Below are 25177 nucleotides of genomic sequence, written 5' to 3' on the forward strand. Positions count from 1 at the left end.
GGAGAGGTTTACACTGTGCATGTCAGGGTAGCCATCCATCGCAAGACAGCCGGCCAAAGTGACATGCACAGTGTAAACTGTTGGCGTGAGCACCACTCCCCTGTTGCCAGTCAGCAGCAGTGGCCCGCTCCTAAACACCTTCTTGGGCTGCGCAAAGGGAATAATAAAATGGTAATCAATCCAATTGATTACCATTTATCTTTTTTACACCTGTGTGGTGCTGGCAGCAGGGGGGCGACGCTGCTCTGCCCTAAAGGAGGGGCCGTCGCTTGGTAGGGATTTGATTCTACTGAGCTAACCGCTGTGATCCCTGTTTGCAGTGATTTCCAATTTCCCCTGGGGCACATGCCCAATCTCAGATGTCCCCTAGGGGGACTTCCGAAGTCCAGAAGTCCCCCAGGGTGACTTCTGGGATCGAGGAACACGGAGGAAGCATGGGACAATCAAACGAAGGCTCTTCCTGCCCCTGTAGTCCCTGTATGACAGCGGAAAACATTCTACTGCCACTCAGGACACCTGTATTCCTTTATTATCTTGCAATTGTTTTTCTTCTTTAAAGTCGTGGCAAGCATCAATCTTAGGAAAGCTAAGCTGGAAAAAACAGATAAGTCACCAATTGGCTGGCCACACAAGTTCGCACAGCTGAGGACTCACCAGTTTTAGAACGTGACCTACACAAATGCCAAAAACACAACACAATATTCAACTGAAAGAGCCCTTTAAATATTTTACTTTTTACACAGCCTGCCTGGACACCTCTCTGAGAAAATATGATTTTGGACTATTACGCACGAAGGAGAGCAGATATGGATCTGGTGCTGAGTGACAGGGGAAAGACAAGACTGATCCCTGCATCCTGGCGCCAAGTGGAGTCATCGCAGCACTCGATAAGTCATGAGCAGCACCACCCTTCTCTCTCTGACGCAGGGGGAGCACTGATAGGCCTCATCCCGGAGCCAAGGCAGCCCGCTGCTCCTCACCTCCAGATGTGTCATTCTGTGATGTGGAAAAACAAGTCTTCAGCTGCAAGTCCAACGGGGTCCCAGGAGCCGGATGAAACGTGCAGGGCTGATGTTTTTATGCCTTTCCAACAAACATCTAAATTTACTCTGTTATCATCAGCGCCCAATCTCAGAGCATTCTGCACCTCCCCTGAGCATCATTAGGATATCCGTGCAAAGGAAGGATTTGATTAAAAGGCTGGGCTCCAGAACTGAGCTCTTCCTTCACCCCTCCAGTTAGTCCATCTCTGTGTGCAACTCCGCTTGCAGCACCACACGCAGCCCCTCATGCAGCCCCTCATGCAGCCCCTCATGCAGCCCCACACGCAGCCCCTCATGCAGCCCCACACACAGCCCACACACAGCCACAGACACAGCTCCACACAGTCCCACACGCAGCACCACACCCAGCCGCACACGCAGCTCCACTTGCAGTCCCACATGAAGCCTCACACACAACCCCATACACAGCCCCACTTGAAGTCCCACATGAAGCCTCACACACAACCCCATACACAGCTCCACTTGCAGTCCCACATGCAGCCCCACACACAGCCCCACTTGCAGTCCCACATGCAGCCCCACACACAGCCACACACACAGCTCCACACAGTCCCACACACAGCACCACACACAGCCGCACACGCAGCTCCACTTGCAGTCCCACATGAAGCCTCACACACAGCCACAGACACAGCTCCACACAGTCCCACACACAGCACCACACACAGCCGCACACGCAGCTCCACTTGCAGTCCCACATGAAGCCTCACACGCAACCCCATACACAGCTCCACATGCAGTCCCACATGCAGCCCCACACACAGCCCTTCATGCAGCCCCACACACAGCCCCACACACAGCCACAGACACAGCTCCACACAGTCCCACACACAGCACCACACACAGCCGCACACGCAGCTCCACTTGCAGTCCCACATGAAGCCTCACACACAACCCCATACACAGCCCCACTTGAAGTCCCACATGAAGCCTCACACACAACCCCATACACAGCTCCACTTGCAGTCCCACATGCAGCCCCACACACAGCCCCACTTGCAGTCCCACATGCAGCCCCACACACAGCCACACACACAGCTCCACACAGTCCCACACGCAGCACCACACCCAGCCGCACACGCAGCTCCACTTGCAGTCCCACATGAAGCCTCATACACAACCCCACACACAGCCCCACTTGCAGCCCCACAGACAGCCCCACACACAGCTCCACACAGTCCCACACACAGCACCACACACAGCCGCACACGCAGCTCCACTTGCAGTCCCACATGAAGCCTCACACGCAACCCCATACACAGCTCCACTTGCAGTCCCACATGCAGCCCCACACACAGCCCCTCATGCAGCCCCACACACAGCCCCACACACAGCCACAGACACAGCTCCACACAGTCCCACACACAGCACCACACACAGCCGCACACACAGCTCCACTTGCAGTCCCACATGAAGCCTCACACACAACCCCATACACAGCCCCACTTGAAGTCCCACATGAAGCCTCACACACAACCCCATACACAGCTCCACTTGCAGTCCCACATGCAGCCCCACACACAGCCCCACTTGCAGTCCCACATGCAGCCCCACACACAGCCACACACACAGCTCCACACAGTCCCACACGCAGCACCACACCCAGCCGCACACGCAGCTCCACTTGCAGTCCCACATGAAGCCTCATACACAACCCCACACACAGCCCCACTTGCAGCCCCACAGACAGCCCCACACACAGCTCCACACAGTCCCACACTCAGCATCCCACACACAGCCGCACACGCAGCTCCACTTGCAGTCCCACATGAAGCCTCACACGCAACCCCATACACAGCTCCACATGCAGTCCCACATGCAGCCCCACACACAGCCCCTCATGCAGCCCCACACACAGCCCCACACACAGCCACAGACACAGCTCCACACAGTCCCACACACAGCACCACACACAGCCGCACACGCAGCTCCACTTGCAGTCCCACATGAAGCCTCACACACAACCCCATACACAGCCCCACTTGAAGTCCCACATGAAGCCTCACACACAACCCCATACACAGCTCCACTTGCAGTCCCACATGCAGCCCCACACACAGCCCCACTTGCAGTCCCACATGCAGCCCCACACACAGCCACACACACAGCTCCACATAGTCCCACACGCAGCACCACACCCAGCCGCACACGCAGCTCCACTTGCAGTCCCACATGAAGCCTCATACACAACCCCACACACAGCCCCACTTGCAGCCCCACAGACAGCCCCACACACAGCTCCACACAGTCCCACACACAGCACCACACACAGCCGCACACGCAGCTCCACTTGCAGTCCCACATGAAGCCTCACACGCAACCCCATACACAGCCCCACTTGCAGTCCCACATGCAGCCCCACACACAGCCACACACACAGCTCCACACAGTCCCACACGCAGCACCACACACAGCCGCACACGCAGCTCCACTTGCAGTCCCACATGCAGCCCCACACACAACCCCACTTGCAGTCCCACATGCAGCCCCACACACAGCCACACACACAGCTCCACACAGTCCCACACGCAGCACCACACACAGCCGCACACGAAGCTCCATTTCCAGTCCCACATGAAGCCTCACACACAACCCCACACACAGCCCCACTTGCAGCCCCACAGACAGTCCCACACTCAGCATCACACACAAAACGCACAAGCAGCCCCACTTGCTGTCCCACATGCAGCCCCACACACAGCCCCACTTGCAGTCCCACATGCAGCCCCACACACAGCCCCACACACAGCTCAACACAGTCCCACATGCAGCTCCACAAGCTGCCCCACACGCAGTCCTATACGCAGCTCCACATGCACCTCCACATGCACCTCCACATGCAACTCCACATGAAGCCCCCCACGCAGTCCCTCACACAGCTGCACACACAGCCCCACACACAGCCCCACACGCAGCTCCGCACAAATCCCCACGGGCAGCCCCACACACAGCCCCACAAGCAGCCCACATGCAGCCCTACATGCAGTCCCACACACAGCCCCACACACAGCTCCACACAGTCCCACATGCAGCTCCACAAGCAGCCCCACACGCAGTCCTATACGCAGCTCCACATGCAACTCCACATGCAGCCCCACACGCAGTCCCTCACGCAGCTCCACACGCAGCCCCACACACAGCCCCACACGCAGATCCACACAAAGCCCCACACGCAGCCCCACACACAGCCCCATATGCAGCCCACATGCAGCCCTACATGCAGTACCACACACAGCCCCACACACAGCTCCACACAGTCCCACATGCAGCTCCACAAGCAGCCCCACGGGGTCCTATACACAGCTCCACATGCAACTCCACATGCAGCCCCACATGCAGCCCCACACGCAGCCCCGCACAAAGCCCCACACGCAGCTCCACACAAAGCCCCACATGCAGCCCCACACACAGCCCCACATGCAGCTCACATGCAGCCCTACATGCAGTCCAACACACAGCCCCACACACAGCTCCACACAGTCCCGCATGCAGCTCCACAAGCAGCCCCACACGCAGTCCTATACGCAGCTCCACATGCAACTCCACATGCAGCCCCACATGCAGCCCCACACGCAGCCCCACACGCAGCCCCACACACAGCCCCACACACAGCCCCACTTGCAGTCCCACATGCAGCCCTACACACAGCCACACACACAGCTCCACACAGTCCCACACGCAGCACCACACACAGCCGCACACGCAGCTCCACTTGCAGTCCCACATGCAGCCTCACACACAGCCCCACACAGCCCCACTTGCAGCCCCACAGACAGCCCCACACACAGCTCCACACAGTCCCACACTCAGCATCACACACAAACCGCACAAGCAGCCCCACTTGCAGTCCCACATGCAGCCCCACACACAGCCCCACTTGCAGTCCCTCATGCAGCCCCACACACAGCCCCACACACAGCTCCACACAGTCCCACATGCAGCTCCACAAGCAGCCCCACACGTAGTCCTATACGCAGCTCCACATGCAACTCCACATGCAACTCCAGACGCAGTCCCTCAAGCAGCTCCACACGCAGCCCCACACACAGCTCCACACGCAGCTCCACACAAAGCCCCACATGCAGCCCCACAAACAGCCCCACATGCAGCCCACATGCAGCCCTACACACAGCCCCACACACAGCCCCACACAGTCCCACATGCAGCTCCACAAGCAGCCCCACACGCAGTCCTATACGCAGCTCCACATGCTACTCCACATGCAGCCCCACACGCAGTCCCTCACGCAGCTCCACACGCAGCCCCACACACAGCCCCACACGCAGCTCCACACACAGCCCCACATGCAGCCCCACACACAGCCCGACATGCAGCCCACATGCAGCCCTATATGCAGTCCCACACACAGCCCCACCCACAGCTCCACACAGTCCCACATGCAGCTCCACAAGCAGCCCCACACGCAGTCCTATACGCAGCTCCACATGCAACTCCACATGCAGCCCCACACACAGCCCCACATGCAGCCCACATGCAGCCCTACGGGTCATGAGGCGCTGGAGCTGTTCGCAGCTGCGTGGAGGTTTGGGGCACGTGCCACTGGGTTTGTCGCAGATGATGATGTAGTTACCCTCCTATTCTGGTGTCCGCCTCTTGGCATGGAAAGAGAGTCATAATGGCATTTACAGGTATAGATGTCCAGATGCGCATTTACAAATGCCTAAATACTGATATTTGCGCATATGGAGGCATAGCCCTGGCGTCAGTGTGCTTTATTGCCAGTGCATCCCTTCGGTGCACTCTTAGGCTTGTGTGTAGGAGAAAAAAACTGTGGTTAATTTGTGAAAAGATAAGTGCTGGAGCTCTCGTCAGGAGGCAGCTTGCACCAGCTCATTGCTCCTATTAGGGACGCCTATAACAGAACTAACTAATAACCAAGACTCCTACAAATGGGGAGAGGATGAGGCCTTAAAGCCAGAGCTTCTGACTTTGGAGCTGGGGAACCAGTTTCGAGTCTTGAGGTCGGCTCAACATCCTGTGATTCTGGGCAAATCACGTAATCTCCCCGTGTCTACATAAATGAATGTGTCCTTAGCTGGTGCTCATGAAAGGCACTCCAATACCTTTGGGGTGAGTTTGCGGTATAAGCCCCGGTGTTGACGGTTAAGTGCCGGTGCCGAGCCCTGCAAACCACCGGCTCAAATTAAGCACTGGAAAAAACCCATATATATATATTGACTCTTTCGTTGCTTGATATCCATTTTTTGAAGCAGCATTCACATATTTCCAGGGTTGGATTTACTTTATTTATTTTTATCCCTTTCAGGTATAAATAATTAAACCTTCCATCAGTCAGTGCTCCTGATTGGATGTTTGGATCCTTGGGGATAGGAGCCAAGGTAGTGATGCCAACGAGTCTCCATTCCTGCTCTAGGCAGAGTAGTGCATCCGCCCAATGCCTCAGGCTGATTGTTGAAATATCAACGACAGAAAAATTGTACTGCTAAAATATTGAGGCAAAATTTCGAGGACTAAAATTAGGCCTGGGAGAAATTCCTCAAATCAAACCATTACACTACTTCATGTAGTTATGTGCCATTTGGTGTAAACACACTATTTGTAGTAAACATTAACTATAAACACACAGCAGCAATAGAATGTGCGCGGGTGTTGTTCCCCATCATGTTGGGTATTTGGCAAATTTTTTCAGTAAGCAATGCATCCTTGTATCAAAACTTGACACTAGGATGCATTTCGTGCGAAAATATAGCACAAAATGATGGATTGCATTGAATGTAAGTACATGCAATTTTGTGTAATTTTACTGAAATTTAGCATGAAAGCAAATTACACCAATTTCACACACCTCTAAAAAAATATTGAGAAGGTAAGTGCATGTAGGTAAGTATAGGTTTACTGTTCTTAACTCTACATCTACGTGACCTGAAGATTCATATTTATATATGTGTTTAACAAAGGTTAAACAGATGTTATAGTTAGGCCTTGTCACAATATCAAAGCTATTGTTTTAAGACAAATGAGAAACAATGACATTTGCAAGTTACTGAGCTAACTCTAACTTACACCCCTACCCTGTACTGCTCTTATATCCTCAGATATTATATTGCTCATGCCCAAAAACCCCGCAAGTGCCAAGCCCTCCGCTGAGCATGGCCTTTAGCCTGCAGCCAGGTCCTGCACCCAACTCCTTTGGGCAACCTCCACCATGGTTGGCCTTAGGCCATGCACGGAGTGGAGCTAGCTGAAGGGCATGGCCTTTGTCAATGCACATTGCCGTTTTGGCCACAGGGCCAGACTTGAGACTTTTGGCCGTGCACAGCATGAAGTTAGCCAGAGGGCCTATCCCTGTCCTCAACTCCAACGGGTAGCCAAACCTCGGCCATGCATGTAATCTGGCCATGCACAGCTTGGGGCTGGCCGCAGGGCCTGTCTCTGTGCCCAATCCCCAGAGGGTTGTGCAGCTCCCAATGAAACATAGTTCTAATTTTTTTTATAGTACCATGGAACCACATGGGAGGGCTGCAGTGGGGCCCACAAGAGTCCTGCCACACCTCCTGGGGCCCTCGCTGTGTCCCCTGTGTTAGGGTGGTACCTTCAGCACAAATTCATTTTTTAACTTGGGCTCAGGCCTCCCTCCCACTCCAAATTTGGTGTCATTCTGTAAAGCAGTTTTTTTCTAAAATGCTTCCTAAAATTCCCATGAAACATGGAATGGGGAAACATGCTCCCGCTTGACACATCACCCCAAAACTTTCCAGGAAGGAGCTGAGGTGGATGAACATTGTTTTAGAAAGTCTAGCAAATATTTGTCGAATGGTATCTAAGTTATTAGCAAACCAAAAAGTGTTCCTTCTATGGAAACTCTGACCTAACTATAACTATACAGTGGTGATCGCCACTGGGTAATATTTATTTATTTACACATATGTATAGTCAAGGTACATATGTGTAGAATTAAGTAAAGTAAACCTGTACTTACCTATATATACTTATCTTTTCAATATTTTGTTCATGGTATTCCGTTAGCACGATACTGTGTAGTCGATATTAAGGTGTAAAACCAATGCAGGCAGATTCATTATTGAACCATAGCATGAAGACAGCCGCGGTTGGTAGGGGAGTACCTGCCGGGGCGGTGACGTGGGGAGGAGGAGGGGCAGGGTGGGGGTTAGTAATGTATGGTTAATGGAGGTTTGCAGGTAAGTAAACATTTAAATAAATCAAACGAATTTCGTTGCGCGCACTGCATTGCATTGGGGGATGCAGTGCGCGCAACGAAATTCGTTTGATTTATTTAAATGTTTACTTACCTGCAAACCTCCATTATCCATACATTACTAACCCCAACCCTGCCCCTCCCCTCCCCACAACACCGCCCCGGTAGGTACTCCCCTACCGAGCGCAGCTGCCTGAAGAGTTTGCTTTGCAGTGGCCTACCATGCTCACAGTATACAGGCACCATTTGTAAATACTGGTCCTTAACATTGGTTTTTCGTGCAAATATTCACAACACAGGTGGGCAGACACATTTAGTGACTTGGCCTATCTAACTTTTTATGTACTTCAAAAATGGATTTTTATATAAAATCTGAAAAAGGTGAAGGGGATCCTGAGTCAGATTATGCCCTTTCTCCATAAAAAGCTTTGGAAAGGCACTGAAATTATACAAATATACTACTGTAGTGTTTCCAAAATGATAGACTTGTCAAAACGCCACAAAACGCACCCTGCACCGCTGAATCTGCAAATTTCAACACAAAACTAGTTTTTAACGAAAATTGATCAAATGACACAAAGTTTGCAAAAGATAACTGGCCACCTTTCACCAGTTACATTTTTTTAAAACTTATTTTTGTTTAGTGCATAAACTTTAATGACATTAAAATACATTCTGGTTCTGGACAATGCAGACACTGAGCACCTGATTACAAGTGCCCTGAGGGGATAGGTGGTGTTTGTTGCACTTGATAATATCCGACTCTCAGCGTTCCGAATTTATCGGGTGTGATAAATCACCCTTATTCCAGGTATTTTTTCCCTGCAATAACAAAAACATGGGGATTTGGTGCTTACAGCCCCAAAGTCTTGGTTAAAACCAGGACTTTTCCCCTGTTAAATTCTGGGAGGTTTGCTTTGCTGTAATTTGTCATTACCTCGTGTGATAAACACAGCCCTCACAATTACGAGGGAACTTGCAAACACTAGACCCTACGGGCACATGTATCAGTTTTCAAGCAGTGCAGAAAGCTACCTAGCTGCATTGCCTGAAAGAGAAAGGGCAGGAATGCAATGTATTTAACATCATATGGCACATTCCTGTCCTTTCCCTGCACTTGCGCACTGTTGGCTGCCTAGCGCCAACGCAGGTGCAAGGGGGCCTGCGTTGCAGGCAGGATTGTTTTGGGGCAGGAAGGGGTATCTTCCTGCACCAAAACAATCTGCTGAGACAGCAGCACACTTAAAAAGAGGACAAAACAAGGAGAAATAAAGGTATTTCTTCTTGTTACACCTCACCTGGCAGGGCGTGGCATTTTGTCACATTTCCAGGTCTACCACTAACGGAAAATCTGTGAATGCGCCAAAATCCGTGGATGGATGCGTGGGAACACCCACGCTCCACCCATGGAATGGTTGTACGGCATTACAACGCGGGCTTTTACCCCGCATGCCATTACAACGCTGTTTTTACAACGCAAGTCGTTACAACGACTTGCGCTGGGGGGCGCTGCATAGTGGAATAGTTTAATTTTCTATTCCAACTCCAGCCCACGTTGATAGTAGGGAAGGTGTTGGATAGAAAATGAAACTATTCCCTATCCTACAGCGCCCTCCAGCGCAAGTCGTTGTAACGACTTGCGTCGTAATAGTAGCGTTGTAATAGCAGTGCGGGGTAATGCCCGCGTTGTTGTGGATGTTTCCCCATGGAACGCAGAATAACCCAAAGCAGCGATGTGCGCAGCATTAAATTACTCTGGATTTAATAAGCCACGCAGGGCCATGGAAGGCTTGATTAATCTGACTTGGTTGTTGCGTGGCCCTAACGCCTTCTTGGGTGCTGCAAGGGCAATGCAACACAATGATAAACATGACCCTAAGATTCTAAAGCATGAAATGGGAAGAATGTCTGTTGCTGTACTATAACACATTAGGTTTGTAGGTATTCACAACCTTCTTCACATCCATTACCACACTGGATACAGTTGGCGGTTTGCTCTTGCCAAAGGCGGGATAAACCTTCAACCAGGAATGGGGAGGAATAACCCTCAAAATAGTCGAGGGAGTAAAAGAAGAAATTTCTCTAAGGGGTAAATCTTCTCCACATTGAGATACAGAAAAGTTATCAGTGCACTTTCCCTTAGCACTTACACCTTGTAATGCGCACTACTTCAATTTACATGTTTATTTGCTTACACATGCTAGTGCTATGGGCAGCTCCTACTGCCACAGAGTCCCAGCACTACTCCTGGAAGCCTTGTGTAAAACTTGGAGTACAGGCCTATATTTTTTGTCAGTGCCAAAGAAGAGAGTTGAAAGGAGACAGGCTTGTGTTTTCCTGCTGTCTGCTTGATATACAAGGTGCGACCTACACTTGGCTCCAGTTTGATGTTTGGCCATCAGTCCTTGGCTAGCCCAAGACACAGAGCAGCAGGGACACATCATAACCGCACGTAAGAGGGTCAGAGGGCACATTTTTGGTTGCATTGAGGCAGATGGATGGTTTCCAGGTGAGAGCCCGCCAGGATTACAGCACAAGTGTTACAGCAAAAATGTGGTGAGCTGCTGAGGCAAGACGGATGCTCGGCTGATTGACAAGGCCGGCTAATGGAGTCTGGGGGAAGGATGAGGGTGATGGGGCCTGCGTCTATATTAGCGTGTAGATTTCCGGTGGTCAGGCATCTTTTCTATATGGTTGCATTGCAAAGAAGGCGCGACGGAGGCAATGAAGGCTTCTTGTTACTGTTAGGCAATAAAGTGCACTAATATAAAAGCATGCACAGGCAATTAAATACAACAAATGTCTTCCAGAGAAGTTCTGTATTTTTTTTTTTAAATCACAACACTTTCTACAACATTTTTTTTTTTGAAGAGTTTTATACAGTGCAAATTTGACCCGAATCGGGTATCAGAGCGCTTTACATAGCACAGTTATGTTACATGAGGGAACATTCATTTTTGTTAGGCACGGGGAGATTAAGTGATTTGGCCAGAATCACAGGAAGTTCAGCGTCATTGCCGAGACTCGAACCCAGTTCCCCAGATTCGAGGTTGACGCCCTAGCCATTAGGTCAACTCCTCCCCCCAAGTCACCACTCATCCTCTCTGGGTTCTGGAGTAGCGTGCTACTCCTCGAAAAAGCAATTAGACTCCTCGACAGGAGTAGTAAGCGCTATATAAATGCAATTACAATTACAATATGATATATTAGCACAGTGTGCAAGGAAACCTCAATGTCTGATGTATGGCGCGAATGTGTTTGCCTTATTCATCTCAAAGCCAGCAATCCCACCGATTGCACCCTGTGGGCCTCATTTATGAGGCTGTGCGTCACTTTTACGCCGCAGGTGCGTCACTTTTTGTGACGCACCAGTGGTGTAAAAAATGCGCCTTGTTGCGCCATATTTACAAAGTGACGCATCTAGGTAGATGCGTCACTTTGTAAACCCCTGCGCCACATTATACCTGCGCCAGGTATAATGTATGCAAGGGGGAGCGTATTGGTGTATCTATGAGATTTCCCTGCGTCACTTTTAGGACGCCGTTGCGTCAAAATCTTGCACCTGCCTCACAGCAGGTGTAAGACTGATGCAGGCCCTTTCACATGGGGCTTGCCCCATGTGAAAGGGCGCATTGCTGGAGTTGCGTCACTTTTGTAACACACTCCAGCAATGCGTCACTTTTGCGCTTACAGATACGTCAGAAATACTGACGTATCTGTAACTCCTTGCGACATGATGCGTCATACAATAAATATGATGCATCAGGAATGTCGTAAGGAGTGCGCACTGAGAAGTGACGCATCGCTGCTTTTACGCAGCGATGCGTCATTTCTCGTAAATGAGGCCCTGTGTCTCATACAAACCTAACAAAAGAAAGCATGCCTCACCCACGACTGGTGCTTTATTCCTCCATGTGTACATTAAAACAAACACAGCTGTTTTTCAAAGAATGCCAAATAAAATGTGGCATGACTTCACTCCAATGCTGGGCGTTATTGAGCTGTGTGTGGAATGTGAGAACAAATAGAGCACAGCTGAGGGCTGGGGTGGGATGAATGGGGACTCAATAGTAAATTCCATGTTATGAAGTTTATCGACAAACCACAGTTTGCTCTGATTGCAGTCTGGTCAGCCACAGCTTTAGAGAAGAGTAGAATTTCCATGATGTGTCTCTCAAAATAAACAAATAGAACGCTGACCTTCAGGTGCATCAAAATTGCACTGTATATAATGAAAAATGACTGGCAGGCCATTTAGAAGGTAGACCAAGTTTATTTTATGAAAAGGCTATTTCAAGTCTCAAATAATGATGGATAGCATTATTGTAACTCCGTGTCTTCTTTCCGCATTTTTTCCAGGGGCAGTTCGTGCATAGGAGCGCGCAAGTGCGCGCACACATACACACTACACTTGTCCCCATCTCACCGCTTTCCACTGACCTTCTTAGGGACCGTGGCCCTGACGGATCTCTCTCCCGCAGTGACGGCAGAAGTTCAGGCTGTGCCAACTGAACTGCGCATGTCAGATTGGCCGGTGTATTCGCTCTGGCCAGCCTCACATACGCAGTTCAAGCTTCTCCTGCTACAGCTGAAAGGCAGCTGTAGAAGCAGAAGCACAGCCCCGTAGGCCTTTGGTGGAGCGTTGTGATTGCCTGCTCCAGCCAATCCTAGCACTGCTCCTATGCTGTTCAGCATTGCAAGCAGCAAGGGAGCAGTTCTTGGATTGGCTCGATCCTTTTATCGAGCAAGCAGTGTGAGGCATGCGCGAGCATGTGCTGCAGCTTGCTGAGAGGTAAGTTTATTTTTAATTTTAATTGTTTTATAAGAAATTAATGTGTCTTACCCCTGTCTAAAGGAATCAGCCGCCACTGGATTTTTTCAAAAGAAGGGATCAATTGCACTGTTGTCTCCTGTCTTTACTTGACAGCACCATTTGTATTTAATATATATAATACATACATATCTGTTACTGTGTAGTATGGTCCAATATTGCCTTTGAGAGGTTGTGTTGACATAATTAACTCCGAAATGGCAACACATGCCACAATTATATAAGATATTCCTTATCCATTTTTGTATTCATGTTTATTTTAATACAATTAGCTTGACAAAGCTAGCAATGTTAAGAATGTGCACGGATTGAAATTAGAATGTTTAGACTTTGTTTATCTTTCTTTAATAAATTGTTAAGAAAACAATGGGCAATGGTGAGGGTCAGAAGATTCAAGCGATTCTCTGGGTATTGTGTTTGCCTCATAAATATGAATGTATTGCATTTACCACATAACACGCCGCAGAATTTGCCACAGAATTGCAAAATGTGTAGTTTTCACTAAAAGGTTGTTTCTATCTCAAATGGATACTAATAACAGTGACAGATAATGTGCTACATACATTTGAATTCTTGCCACATAATTTAGATAACTTTGCTGCATAATTTGTTCCTCCAGACAGCATAACTTTAGTAATCCCAAAAAGGTTAAACGCTACAGAGTGGTTTTGAAGCTGCCATTATTATGATGAAACCCATGTTTTATAGGAAACTGTGAAATGTTTCTCATATTTTACAATTCTCTGATGTGAAATATGGGTTTTTATACCACTGCTTTTTGTGCAATAAAAGCACCAAAACATGCAATGTGATGCTATACTATACTTGCCGGGTGTAATAATTTCAGGCAGCTATACACACAATTGATATAAAGTGGCTTTGGTGTTTAAGTCGTGACCTAGCACTTACTGTGGACGATGAGCGTGAATGTCACATTCGCGGACAGGCCATGCCGCGTATTGTTCAGAACCATCGTGTATTTGCCAGCATCCTTTTCTCTCACGTGCTTGATGGTTAGCCTGTATTTGGAGGGGTCTGGTTCATAGCAGGAATGGTTCCTCCCAATCACTTGTCCATCTTTGTACCTGGAATACAGCAGTAGGCAAAAGTGAATTAATTAATAGATATCAGTGAAGTTATTGTTCCTTTTTATTGCACATATTTTACTAAATTAATTCCCAATTAAGTTGAAGGAAGAATGAATAAGTTATGTATTTAATTTAGTTTGCTACAGGCCGGATCTAGTGGCTCAGTGGACTAATGCACCTCATGGTCACAGGTTAAAATCTGGGTGGGCCTTAATGAGTACCATTGAGTTGAGTAACAATAAACACCTGTTGTTCAGCACCAAGAGACCTATGGGTGACCATGCGCTTTACGAATACATGTTATGCTATTTTACATTTTGTTATGTTACTACCATTTGACCAGTACCTGGTATGCTCTTACTACGGCTTTGTGGATCTAACAGCTGGCCAGAAAGGCTGTGAGGTTTCCATTGCAGACCAAAGTATGTGCCATCACTTGATTACATACTTTGACTATTGTATTTAGAATGGTGTCAGGTTGGCCATTATTTATCTCAGCATAAAATGATATGTGTTCGTGTTGGATGGTTGACTATTATCTAATTTTCATCATTGATCATACGCGGGTTTACAACTTTGATGGTGTAATAGGGTGTCTGAGGACTTTACCATTTGCTTACACATTCCTTGGGTCAGTAACATGGCCAATACCTAGCGATTAATGATGATCTGAGCATGGTGGGGTGGCTGAGTTGTCTCACTGAGGTGTGTTGAATGTGCATTTGAGATGTTTTGTCAAATGAGGTCTTTGTGTTTCTGATGTAGATGTCTCCCCACTAGTTAGTGCTGTTGGCATGTCTAGTGAATGGATGTATGTATGGTGTTCTGTCTATTTAAAGCATTGTGTTGGGATTGTTGTAGCAGCTCATAGGGGCTACTGAAGTAAGTAGCAATGTGTTAACCGAGTTTATGGCATATTGTAGCTGTGTAAGATGTATGCTGAATCTTCTGTCTAACAGTTATTCAGTGCAACGTAATTAAAAGATTTAAGGTGTTTCACTGTTTCTGTGTGGAATACTCAGAGGGCTAGAGTGAAATTAGTTTTATGTCTGTGTTGCACTGGGCGTATTTGAGTTTGTCGGTCTAGTCTATTATTTTATTGTAGTAACTTCAATTACAATCTTTGCATTATTTTTTTCTTTGCAAATATGTTCCTGCCTGGGGACTATCTGCATAACACAGCACATGCAATCAGTGTGTGGCTCAGGCGCATTCGGCCGGCGCCGACGCCTGACAGCTTTGCTGGCTTGGTATTATGTTGGTAGCTCTGTTGAAGGCAATGGACAGAGGAGAGAGGAGTTGGCCTAATGCGTAGGGCGGCCGACCTTGAATCTGGGGAAGTGGGTTCGAGTCTCGGCAATGACACTGAACATCCTGTGATTCTAGGCAAATCACTTAGGGCCAGATGTAGGAAGTCAAATTTCATCCGTTACTGACCTGTATTTGGAGTTTGGGATGTAGGGGCATGTCAAAATACAGATTCGGTAAAATCTGTATTTTGACATGTAGGTAGCACTGTAATCAGTGCTACAGGGGTTTAAGAATTCGTTATTTACCACCAACTAGAAGTTGGTGGTAAATAATGAAAACCCTTTAAAAAGCATTTCTTTTGCTTTTTAAACAGTGCCATGTTGCAGACATACATACCCTAAGGGCATGTATGTCTGCAACATGTGCACCCATGCACAATTGAGGGGTGCAACAGGGTGTCAAAGTGACACCCTGCCACCCTTCAATGTTTCCCCCAATTACCGAATCGGTATTTACCAATACGGTAATTGACATTCATTCCTATGGGCCTCCAGGCCCATAGGAATGAATGGCAATTACCGAATCGGTAAATACCGATTCGGTAATTACCGAATCATACCGATTCGGTAATTAAATCGGTAAAATTACCTACATCCCGATTGCCAGTTCTTAAATACCGAATCGGTATTATGATTCGGTATTTAAGAATCGTAATCTGGAATTACCTACATCTGGCCCCTTAATCTCCCCGTGCCTAAAAAAATGAATGTATCCTCATGTAACGCAACTGGTGCTATGTAAACTCTCTGATACCTGATTTAGGGCAAGTTTGTGCTATAAAAAACTCTGTAAAAAAAAAGGATTGTCTCAGGGCTAATTACGACTGGTATAGGTTTTCTGCAGCAATATTCCACTTTTTTGCTGTGTTTTTCCTTTTCTAATTTACCCATTCTAGCCTTATTGGGTGGAATGTTCTAACAGCGTTATTGCCCTTCTGCCATGGGCTATTCTTCTGATTGCTACAGGCCCTCTCACTCAGTATAGGCCCTCGCCAGCAGCTCACGCTAATAATTCAATTTCACGGTCCTTACAACCAATACAGTCCTCACAGCGGGCTTTAAAGATCAATTATTGGACTCTATGAATCTAACAGGTAGTCTCTCCTTTACGGCTGAATTTGGAACATCTTCTGTCTTTAAATCCATTTACAGACTACAGTCAATGACTTTGATTTAAGAATCATTACATTTTTGGGTGATTTCACCTAGGGACCTCGACTCATTAAGATGCCAGAGTTGGCAGGAGTTACATCACACACATTTTTGACCCCCTATAACAAGACAGGATGATCCCCTCTAACATCTTTACTACCTTACCCCTCAACAGACTCCTGTTTGCTGCCTGGTGATGTAAGAATGATCAAGTCAAGAAACCATAGAAAGTTAAAAATAATAATAATAATAATAACCCTGCTTACTTTCTGTTCCTGCCATGTATAGGCGATGAGTATGCAGTTTCTATGGTGTTTTAAAAAAGGGAGGATCCTATTGTAAAAATAGATCACAAGAGTCTGATAAATCAGAAGCAAGAGTCATTCCACACCCAATTGGGTGTCATGCTTTATCATCGGGCAGCTCCTCGTTGGGCCTCTGCTGCAATGGCCAACGCGCCCCTAAAGGGGGCTCTTTGCCGCAGATCTTTTAAAGATGGTGTCAGCAGTGATGGGTCATGTGTGTGAGAGCTAAGAGTGTAGATTGGTGAAAATGTTAAATTTAAAATGACTAAGAGTTACCTATTAAGTGTTTATTGAACTGGTATCTCTTGTCATGACTAAAAACAATGTGTGGCGGTGTAGGAGATAATGGTCTTTCTCAGATCAAATGACGTGGTTAAAACAAAGGGTCAACATGTTTCTTACCATTGGACAGTCATAAAGGATCTAGGCAATTCTTTAGGACCGTATGAACCTAATCTACAACTGATTGGGTTGATAGTTAAACATGCATAAGGGCCCAATAATAAAGTCACTCAACTACCCTGGTGTTATTGATACCTTATATAGACTAGTTGTAAATAGTCCGACTCTCACAGAGTAAGACAATTGCCTCTTATGTGTGTCCAGAGGAACTGTGCTAACTGTGGCGTATAGGCGTCCAGAGGGTAATACAGAGGGTGCCTTTACGATGCAGCTAGCGCGGCACAAAGGCGCCCACCGCATGATAATACAGATGGGGTATTACCGCGTGCTGGACGCCTTTACACGCAGCTAGCCTGGTTCCTCTGCAAACACCTAAGGAATAATTGCCTTGCTGCATGAGGGTCAGACTATATACAACTAGTCTATATAAGGTATCAATACCTCCACCGTAGTTGGGTGACTTTATGATTGGGCACTTATGCACATAGATATGAGAAAGCATTTTGCGCTATGAAAAGTTAAGACTTTCATTTGATGTGGCCATTTATTAAAATAAATCATCTTCCAGACATTAATACTAGGTTTATTATTATCCAGCTCAAAGGAACAGTGCAAAATTGTCAACATTTTAGGTATAGTGGTCCCCACACTCAGGTAGTTTGATGATATTTGACATCATCACTAGATGCAGTCCAGGTACAGCACTCGGTTGTCTTTTGGCTTGGTTTGTGCTATAGAAGTACCATATACATACAAACATACATACCTCACCCTATGGTAGCACCAGTGGTGAATGCTGCTCTTTTTTATTAAGCTAGGAAAGATGAGTGCCGAGTTAGCCTTCCATTCTTCCAAACTTCTAACCTACATGATACTTAAAGCTCTTTTCAGCAGCTGCTCTACCCACTGAGATATCTTACCGGTTATCATTGACCAAAGCTTGAGAGAAGGTCCACATTCTCCTACTCACCAGGTCACATTGGGGTGTGGGAAGGCGTCGACTTTTACATCCAGTTTCACCAGTTTGCGACCTTCGATGACAGTATGAACCAGAGATTTTTTCTGGGAAACCTTGATGAAGGCCTTTTCTGAAATTAAACACAGAGCTATGGTCAATGGAATAATATCAGGATGCTCTAAATGTAGGACTGCACTCAGGCACTGGAAGGGCTGCAACATAGAATTCCTCAGAAGGTGCTTCCAGAAGCCATGTTTGTTTTTCACTGCATCTCATTCGCAAAACCCTCTTTTTGCCACCACATTTTCGCTCAAAGCACAACCAGCATTGTGAGACTTTGCCTTCAACATCCAGACACCCCTCTTCTTGAACCCTTCTATTGTGCTCAAGAGGCTGTCATAAGAAAATGATGCTTCATCTTCTACATCCCAGTGGGAATCAGCATGTGGATGAATGGTTGAAGAGTTGAATGAGAACCAGAGCCCCAGAAAGAGGGACCGGCAACCTTGCCTGGCGTGTCTGCATCCATATCATTCTCCAGCGTCTCCTTACAGATTAATATTGTAAAATGGGTTTTATGCACAATAGCCTAGTCAGAAATATTATATGACATAATATTATGTCCTCAATACTGTTCATAAGTGTCATCCTATTGGGTATAGGTTTTTTGTCATTAACTCCAATTGGGTGATATTTTTGTAAAGGATATTTAGGACTCTATATTTATATAGGATGATATTTTGACTATGATATTCTTGTACCACACTGTGCAACAAAATATGATGATGGATGCTGCTTTCATGCTGAACTCAAAGGCCCTGTTGGTCAAGAGGGTGGAAGCTGTAGTCTACACTGTCCAGAGTTGGATAGCGCATAGGTACCCCTTCGAAACAGGTTTGAAGAGTAGGAGATTACCTATGTAATGGGCATCATGGGTGTTTTGATTTGGGCGCTGCATGTGATGGGTGTTGAAAGGTTGCCAAATAGAAGGAAGTTAATCAGTATTTGAATCTTGAAGACATCACACTACATACCAGAGGGTGGATCCCAGCCTTGGGAATTCTCTTCCCATTCCTGAGACAGATGCAAGAGTACCAAAGATGTGTAGATGGTAGCAACAGGCTTCCCTGACCCACTGTAGTTTAGTCGCTGCCCACACACCTCAGATGAACTACTTGTGGCCTGGGTCAATGACTGCTGCAGTAGAGCAGAAGGATGAGAGGGGGAGCCATATCTGGGAACATGCTGGACCAAGACAAGAATTACTACCACACCGGTTTCACAGGAAACTGGGCTAGCCTCCAGCAGATATGCCAAACTGGAGCTAATCCTGCAGGGATAGACAGTTCAATTTCTTGTGTCTAGGTGACTTATATGGTTATTGAAGCCCATACAGTCGCCACTGGATAGAGGCTTGAGAAGGGAGGCCACATCATTATCTCTCTCAATGACTGATCCATAAGCCCCTTCCATTAAATGAGGTTTAATGCTGAATAACTCCTTTGGAAGCTGTGATTTAATCCAGAAAGGAGGAAGAGACCACAGAACTGTTAGCATGAAACAACTAAGTGACTGAAAGAGTTATCCCAGTGTGGTCCTGGGGGCTTAATTAAGAGGGTCCAACTGGGTTTGGATGCCCTGACAAGTATCCTCTGACTTGATATGGTCAATATATTTTATGCTAAACATACAGCCCTGGCACGCTAAACATTGAATCATGTTTTTTTTATGTAGGGTTCCTTGTTTATCAATACTCCAAGGGACTACATGGGTAAAGCTACAGGGGGTCATGAGGGACTATTAGGTAGAGGCAGAAATGGAACACAAACTTTACAGTACCCATAGTCAGGTCAATGTAACTAAGATCCTCTTTGTTTACATTTTTTATTATTAGTGCGCCTAGTAGGGAAGGGAGCTCTGCCCATGCCAGTGATTATGCAAATACCATAGGGCAAGTAGGAACATGGATGCACTGTGAAAATGTTGACTCAAAACGATGGCCTCAGCAATAAACGTAACTATAACCCTTACCCTCAACCATAGCTGAATAAGTATCCTTCCTCTTACCCCATGCTACCAGCAACTCAAGCCTATTCCATACCCTTACCCTGACTGAGTACCCTCAGTTCCATCCTAAACCTTATGCTTATCCCAATGTTTGAAGTAATTCTAATGGTAACCCTAATCTTTACCCTAGCCCCATGGCTAACACTAACCCTAAAACTATTCCTCATCTCAACCTTAACCTAACCCTTCCTCTAACCCTATCAATAACTGTTGCCCTAACAGTTGTATGGTAAAATGTTGTGTTCTAAGTATTGTCTTTCCAAAATATTATGGCAAAAATACAGAAGATCAAAATCTCAAAAAGGTAAGTGCATTATAGGAATATATAAAATTACAATTTTCATCTCCATACCTATATACCTTAATGATATGTACATTATCAATGTACATCTATGTGCAGTTAAGTAAAGTAAACCTATACTTACCTATATGTACCTACCTTGGGAAAATGTTGGCCCTCAATATTTTAGCAGGACAATAGTTCGGAAACTATATTCTGGTGGAAATTCGTTCTAACACTAATGCTAACCATAAAATTAACCCTTGCCCCTATTATAGTCGAAACCCATGTGTACTCATAGCCAAATACTAAGCCTTATTTTAAACATAACCTAACTCTTACCCTAATTCCCTTCTATCCATAACTATTAGAAAGTGGAGTTCTGGTTGGCTAAGGTTTTCACAGTGTCCAAGCAGGAACGACAATCCTGGTCAGGGTAAATCACAAACACATCCAAAATTAATGTGTGTTGACCCTCTGGTAGCTTGGCAAGGGACAGTCAGGCTTAACTTAAGAGGCAAGGTGTAAAGTATTTGAGCAACACTTCAAACAGTAAACCAGTGAAAACACCACACAAAAAGATCCCACACCAGGTTACACAGAGCTTAATTTAATAAATAAAGCAAGGCCAAAATGAAAAAGATCCAATAAGAAGAACTTGAGATATGAATGTTTAAAGAATAAACTGTAAAATAAGGCTTAGAAGCAATAAGCAACTTTTTCGGGCATTTGGTCGCGCTGGACCAGGACATGGTCAAAGGTTCAGGCTGACCGCGATGGAGTGCGGGCCGGAGAGAGGGACTCACTTGAGTCTGCTGCACAAAAGTAACTTGATACTGGATGCGTCGAAGTCGAGGAAGATGCAGGGTGCAGCCGAGGCAATGCATCGGTTATGATCCTGCAATAGGGGGAGATGCATTGGTTTTCTCGTTATAAATCAGTTCTGAATGCGCTGGTTCCAACTACAATGCATTGGTTCTGCCTCTGTGGCAGAGGACGTGTCGACCCAGAGGGTGATGCGCTGCATGCGAAAGTGATGCGCTGGGTCTGTTCCACACAAAGGTGAAGATGGGCTGGTTCCGATGCAAATGCATGAGTTGGCTGAAGAAGCACTTTCGGCCTCACTTCCATGGTTCAGGACTGGGGGTTGGCACTATTTGGCAGGGCAGACTCACAGATGGCAGAGTCCATGTGCAGATGCAATAAGTTGGAAGTATTTTATGTCCCTGAGAGTGCAATCAGGTGGCAAGCTAGAAAGTCATTGGAGTCACTTTGAAATTAAGTGATGTAGGTGCAGTCCATCGCAGTCATGTCAAAGGGCAGCAGGCAGCAGGTCAGCACAGCAATAAAGAAGTTCTTCCAGAAAAGCAGTCCAGCAGAGTGGCACTGCTTCAGCAACACAACAGTCCTTTCGGGAGTCTTCATGAGACCAGATGTGTACTAAGGTGTTAGGGCATGAGGTCCAATTCTTCTACCCAGTGGTGTCTTGGAAAGTGGGGGAGCCTTCAAAGAAGTGCTTTGATGTGCACAGAGGTCCTCCCTTCCTGCCCTGTTTCAGACTCACTGCAGGGGGTTAAAGAGTCCATTGTGTGGGGGGCAGGACACAGGCTATTCATTAGTAAGTGTGAGGTTGTGCCCAGCTCCTACCTCCCATCCTGCCCAGGATGTCCCATCATGATGTGAATGACCTATCAAGTCACACCTAATCTCCCTTTATGTGTGGCTGTTAAGAGGGAATGAACAAAGCCCAGCTGTCTGCCGCCCCAGGCATATATTGGAGACAGGCTGCAGGTACACAGGACTTAGAGCAGTAAAATTCCCATCGTTCTAAAAGTGGCATTTTTAAAATTGCAATGATGAATTCAACTTTACCTTTAAAGAGGATTTAGTATTACTATTCCAAAGGTACTAAATATGACAGCTCCATCTCATTCAAATTGGGAATTACATCTTATTAGATGTAACAAGGAATCTCCAAAGTTAACCTATAGGAGGAGTAGCCCTCGCAGTAGTGAAAAATAAATTTGGATATTTTTCCCTAGCAGGACATGTAACACTTAATAGTACATGTCCTACATTTTAATTACACGGGAGCCTGCCCTGTGGGCTACCTAGGGCCTATGTTAGGGGTGAATTATCTATACTAATATAATAAAGAGAGAGCCCAAAACTTTGAGGCGGGTAATCTCAGGAACCACAGCACCAATCACAACACCCAATACAGCGTTGGAAAGGGCAGTTGCAGCAGAAGGACATAGGCTATGCAGACGCCCACTGTATACATTTAAAAGGTAAAAGAACCGTGCAGCAAAGTAGTCCCTTGTGGGCGTGTCTGCGTTGTGCTGTGGGCCTGTGCTTGGGGCGTGACAAACTCTGGGGGCGTGTGGTACGTTCCGCCCTTCATGCCATGTCTCATATCGTGTGCTGTGGGCGTGTGCTGGGAGAGGGTGCGTGGGCGTTTGCGGGGCGCGGGATTACGGTAAAAAAACAAACGAGCATTGTGCCCAATATTTCATTGTTTTTTCTTCCCAGGTTCTGTACATTCCAGCTCCGGGTGTCCACCCTGCTCCCTTTAAATACCTCTGCACCCCATAATCATAACCCACCCTTAATCCTTAAAATACCCCAACACCCTTAAACACTAACCCATCTTAACCCTATAAATATACCCTGTACCCCAAAACCCAAACCTATCTCTAAACCCTAAAAATACCCCTGTACCCCAAACCTAGCCCTGAATCCTATAAATACCCCTGTACCAAAAAACCCAAACCTACCCCTGAACCCTAAAAATACCCCTGTACCCCAAAACCCAAACCTAGCCCTGCACCCTAAATATACCCCTGTACCCCAAAACCCAAACCTACCCCTGAACCCTAAAATACCACTGTACCCCAAAACCCAAACCTAGCCCTGAACCCTTAAAATACCCCTGTACCCCAAAACCCATAACTACCCCTGAACCCTAAAAATACCCCTGTACCCCAAAACCCAAACCTTGCCCTGAACCCTAAAAATAACCCTGTACCCCAAACCCAAACCTAGCCCTGAACCCTAAAAATACCCCTGTACCACAAAACCCAAACCTACCCCTGAACCCTAAAAATACCCCTGTACCCCAAAATCCATACCTATCCCTAAACCCTAAAACTACCCCTGTCCCCCCTAACCCAAAACTATATCTGAACCCTTAAAATACCCAAACAACCCAAAACATATACCTCAGTACCCCAAAACATATACCCCTATACCCATACTTACCTTATCTAAACATTAAAAAAAAACATGCTTTTACCATTCATGCATTTACAACGAATTTCGTTGTAAAAGTATGCGTGGTAAAAGCATATAAAATGTAATGCCATGCATTATAATGGCATTGCGGAGTCATGGTACTTTCGTAATGAAAGTATGCGGAGTGAGGTAAGCGGAAAGAAAGTTGCGGAATAATGGGCGTTTACCCTCCCCGGTAAGTAGATTGGTGGCACGGAGACCCACATCTCCAGCAACATACTCATATTTTTTCACCACCGATTTGAAAAAGGCACAGGTCTCTGTCATTGATGTCCAGCACCGACATACACTTTTAGACACACCTCCCACCACAAGTTCTAGAATTGCGAACTTTAGAGCTGGGGAGCTACTTTCGAATCTCGGCATCAGCTCAACATCCTGTGATTCCAGGCAAATCGCTTTGTCTCCCCGTGCCTACCACAAATGAATGTGTTCTTCTGTAATGTAAATTGTGCTCATGCCATGTTGTCGAGTTCGAGCTATATAATACTGCAAGGAAAAATAAAGTAGGGAAAATCGAGTTCACACACTACTGAACGCGCACTCTTAAGTGCATCAGCAGTGCATACGAAATGCTATCAAAACGAAATCCTACAAAACAATATACTACTGGCCGGCAGCAATTCATACCCGGACAACGTCAGGACGGGCTGCTAGTATGTAATAAAAGGGGAGTTTAAGGCTTGGTAAGGGGTTTTAAATACCAAGTTGACATGGCAGTGTAAACAGCATGCACAGGCGTGGCAGTGGCAGGGCCGAAACAGGGCTACTTAATTGAACGGCACAATCAGTGCTGCAGGCCCACTAGTAGCATTTAATTTACAGGCCCTCTGCACATACAGTGCACTTTACTAGGGACTTATAAGTAAATTAAATATGCCAATTGTGGATAAGCCAATGTTAACACATTTTTGGGAGAGAGTACATGCACTATAGATCTCTGGTAAGCAGTTGTAAAGTGCCCAGAGTCCTAAAGTCAACAAAAATGAACTCAGCAAAAAAGGGAGGAGGAAGGCAAAATGTTTGGGGGTGACTCTTCAGAAAGTGCCATTTCCAACAATAACCTAACCCTAAACTTGACCCTTATATTAACCCACACGTGTTGTTTAACCTAAGTCTAACACTAACCCTTACTACTCCCCAATGTAACCCTAAGCCTTATCTAAACCCTAACATGAACTTTAAACAAACTCTAACACTCATCATTGCATTGCCGTCACCATAAACC

General features: G+C 46.6%; 1 protein-coding gene across 2 annotated transcripts in view; it reads right to left on the minus strand.

The window, feature by feature from the left end:
- The window catches only part of LOC144752173 (vascular endothelial growth factor receptor kdr-like), a 655129-nt gene that overhangs the window by 333674 nt on the left and 296278 nt on the right, over positions 1-25177 (minus strand). For both annotated transcript variants that reach the window (XM_078640102.1, XM_078640103.1), the window contains exons 8-9: positions 18321-18438; positions 14003-14178 (exon numbers count right to left, since the gene is read on the minus strand). In XM_078640102.1, the coding sequence (XP_078496228.1) occupies positions 14003-14178; positions 18321-18438 (294 nt within the window). The remainder of the gene's footprint in view (positions 1-14002; positions 14179-18320; positions 18439-25177) is intronic.

The sequence above is a fragment of the Lissotriton helveticus genome, chromosome 4_2 (assembly GCF_964261635.1).
Source record: "Lissotriton helveticus chromosome 4_2, aLisHel1.1, whole genome shotgun sequence".
Classification (NCBI taxonomy): domain Eukaryota; kingdom Metazoa; phylum Chordata; class Amphibia; order Caudata; family Salamandridae; genus Lissotriton; species Lissotriton helveticus.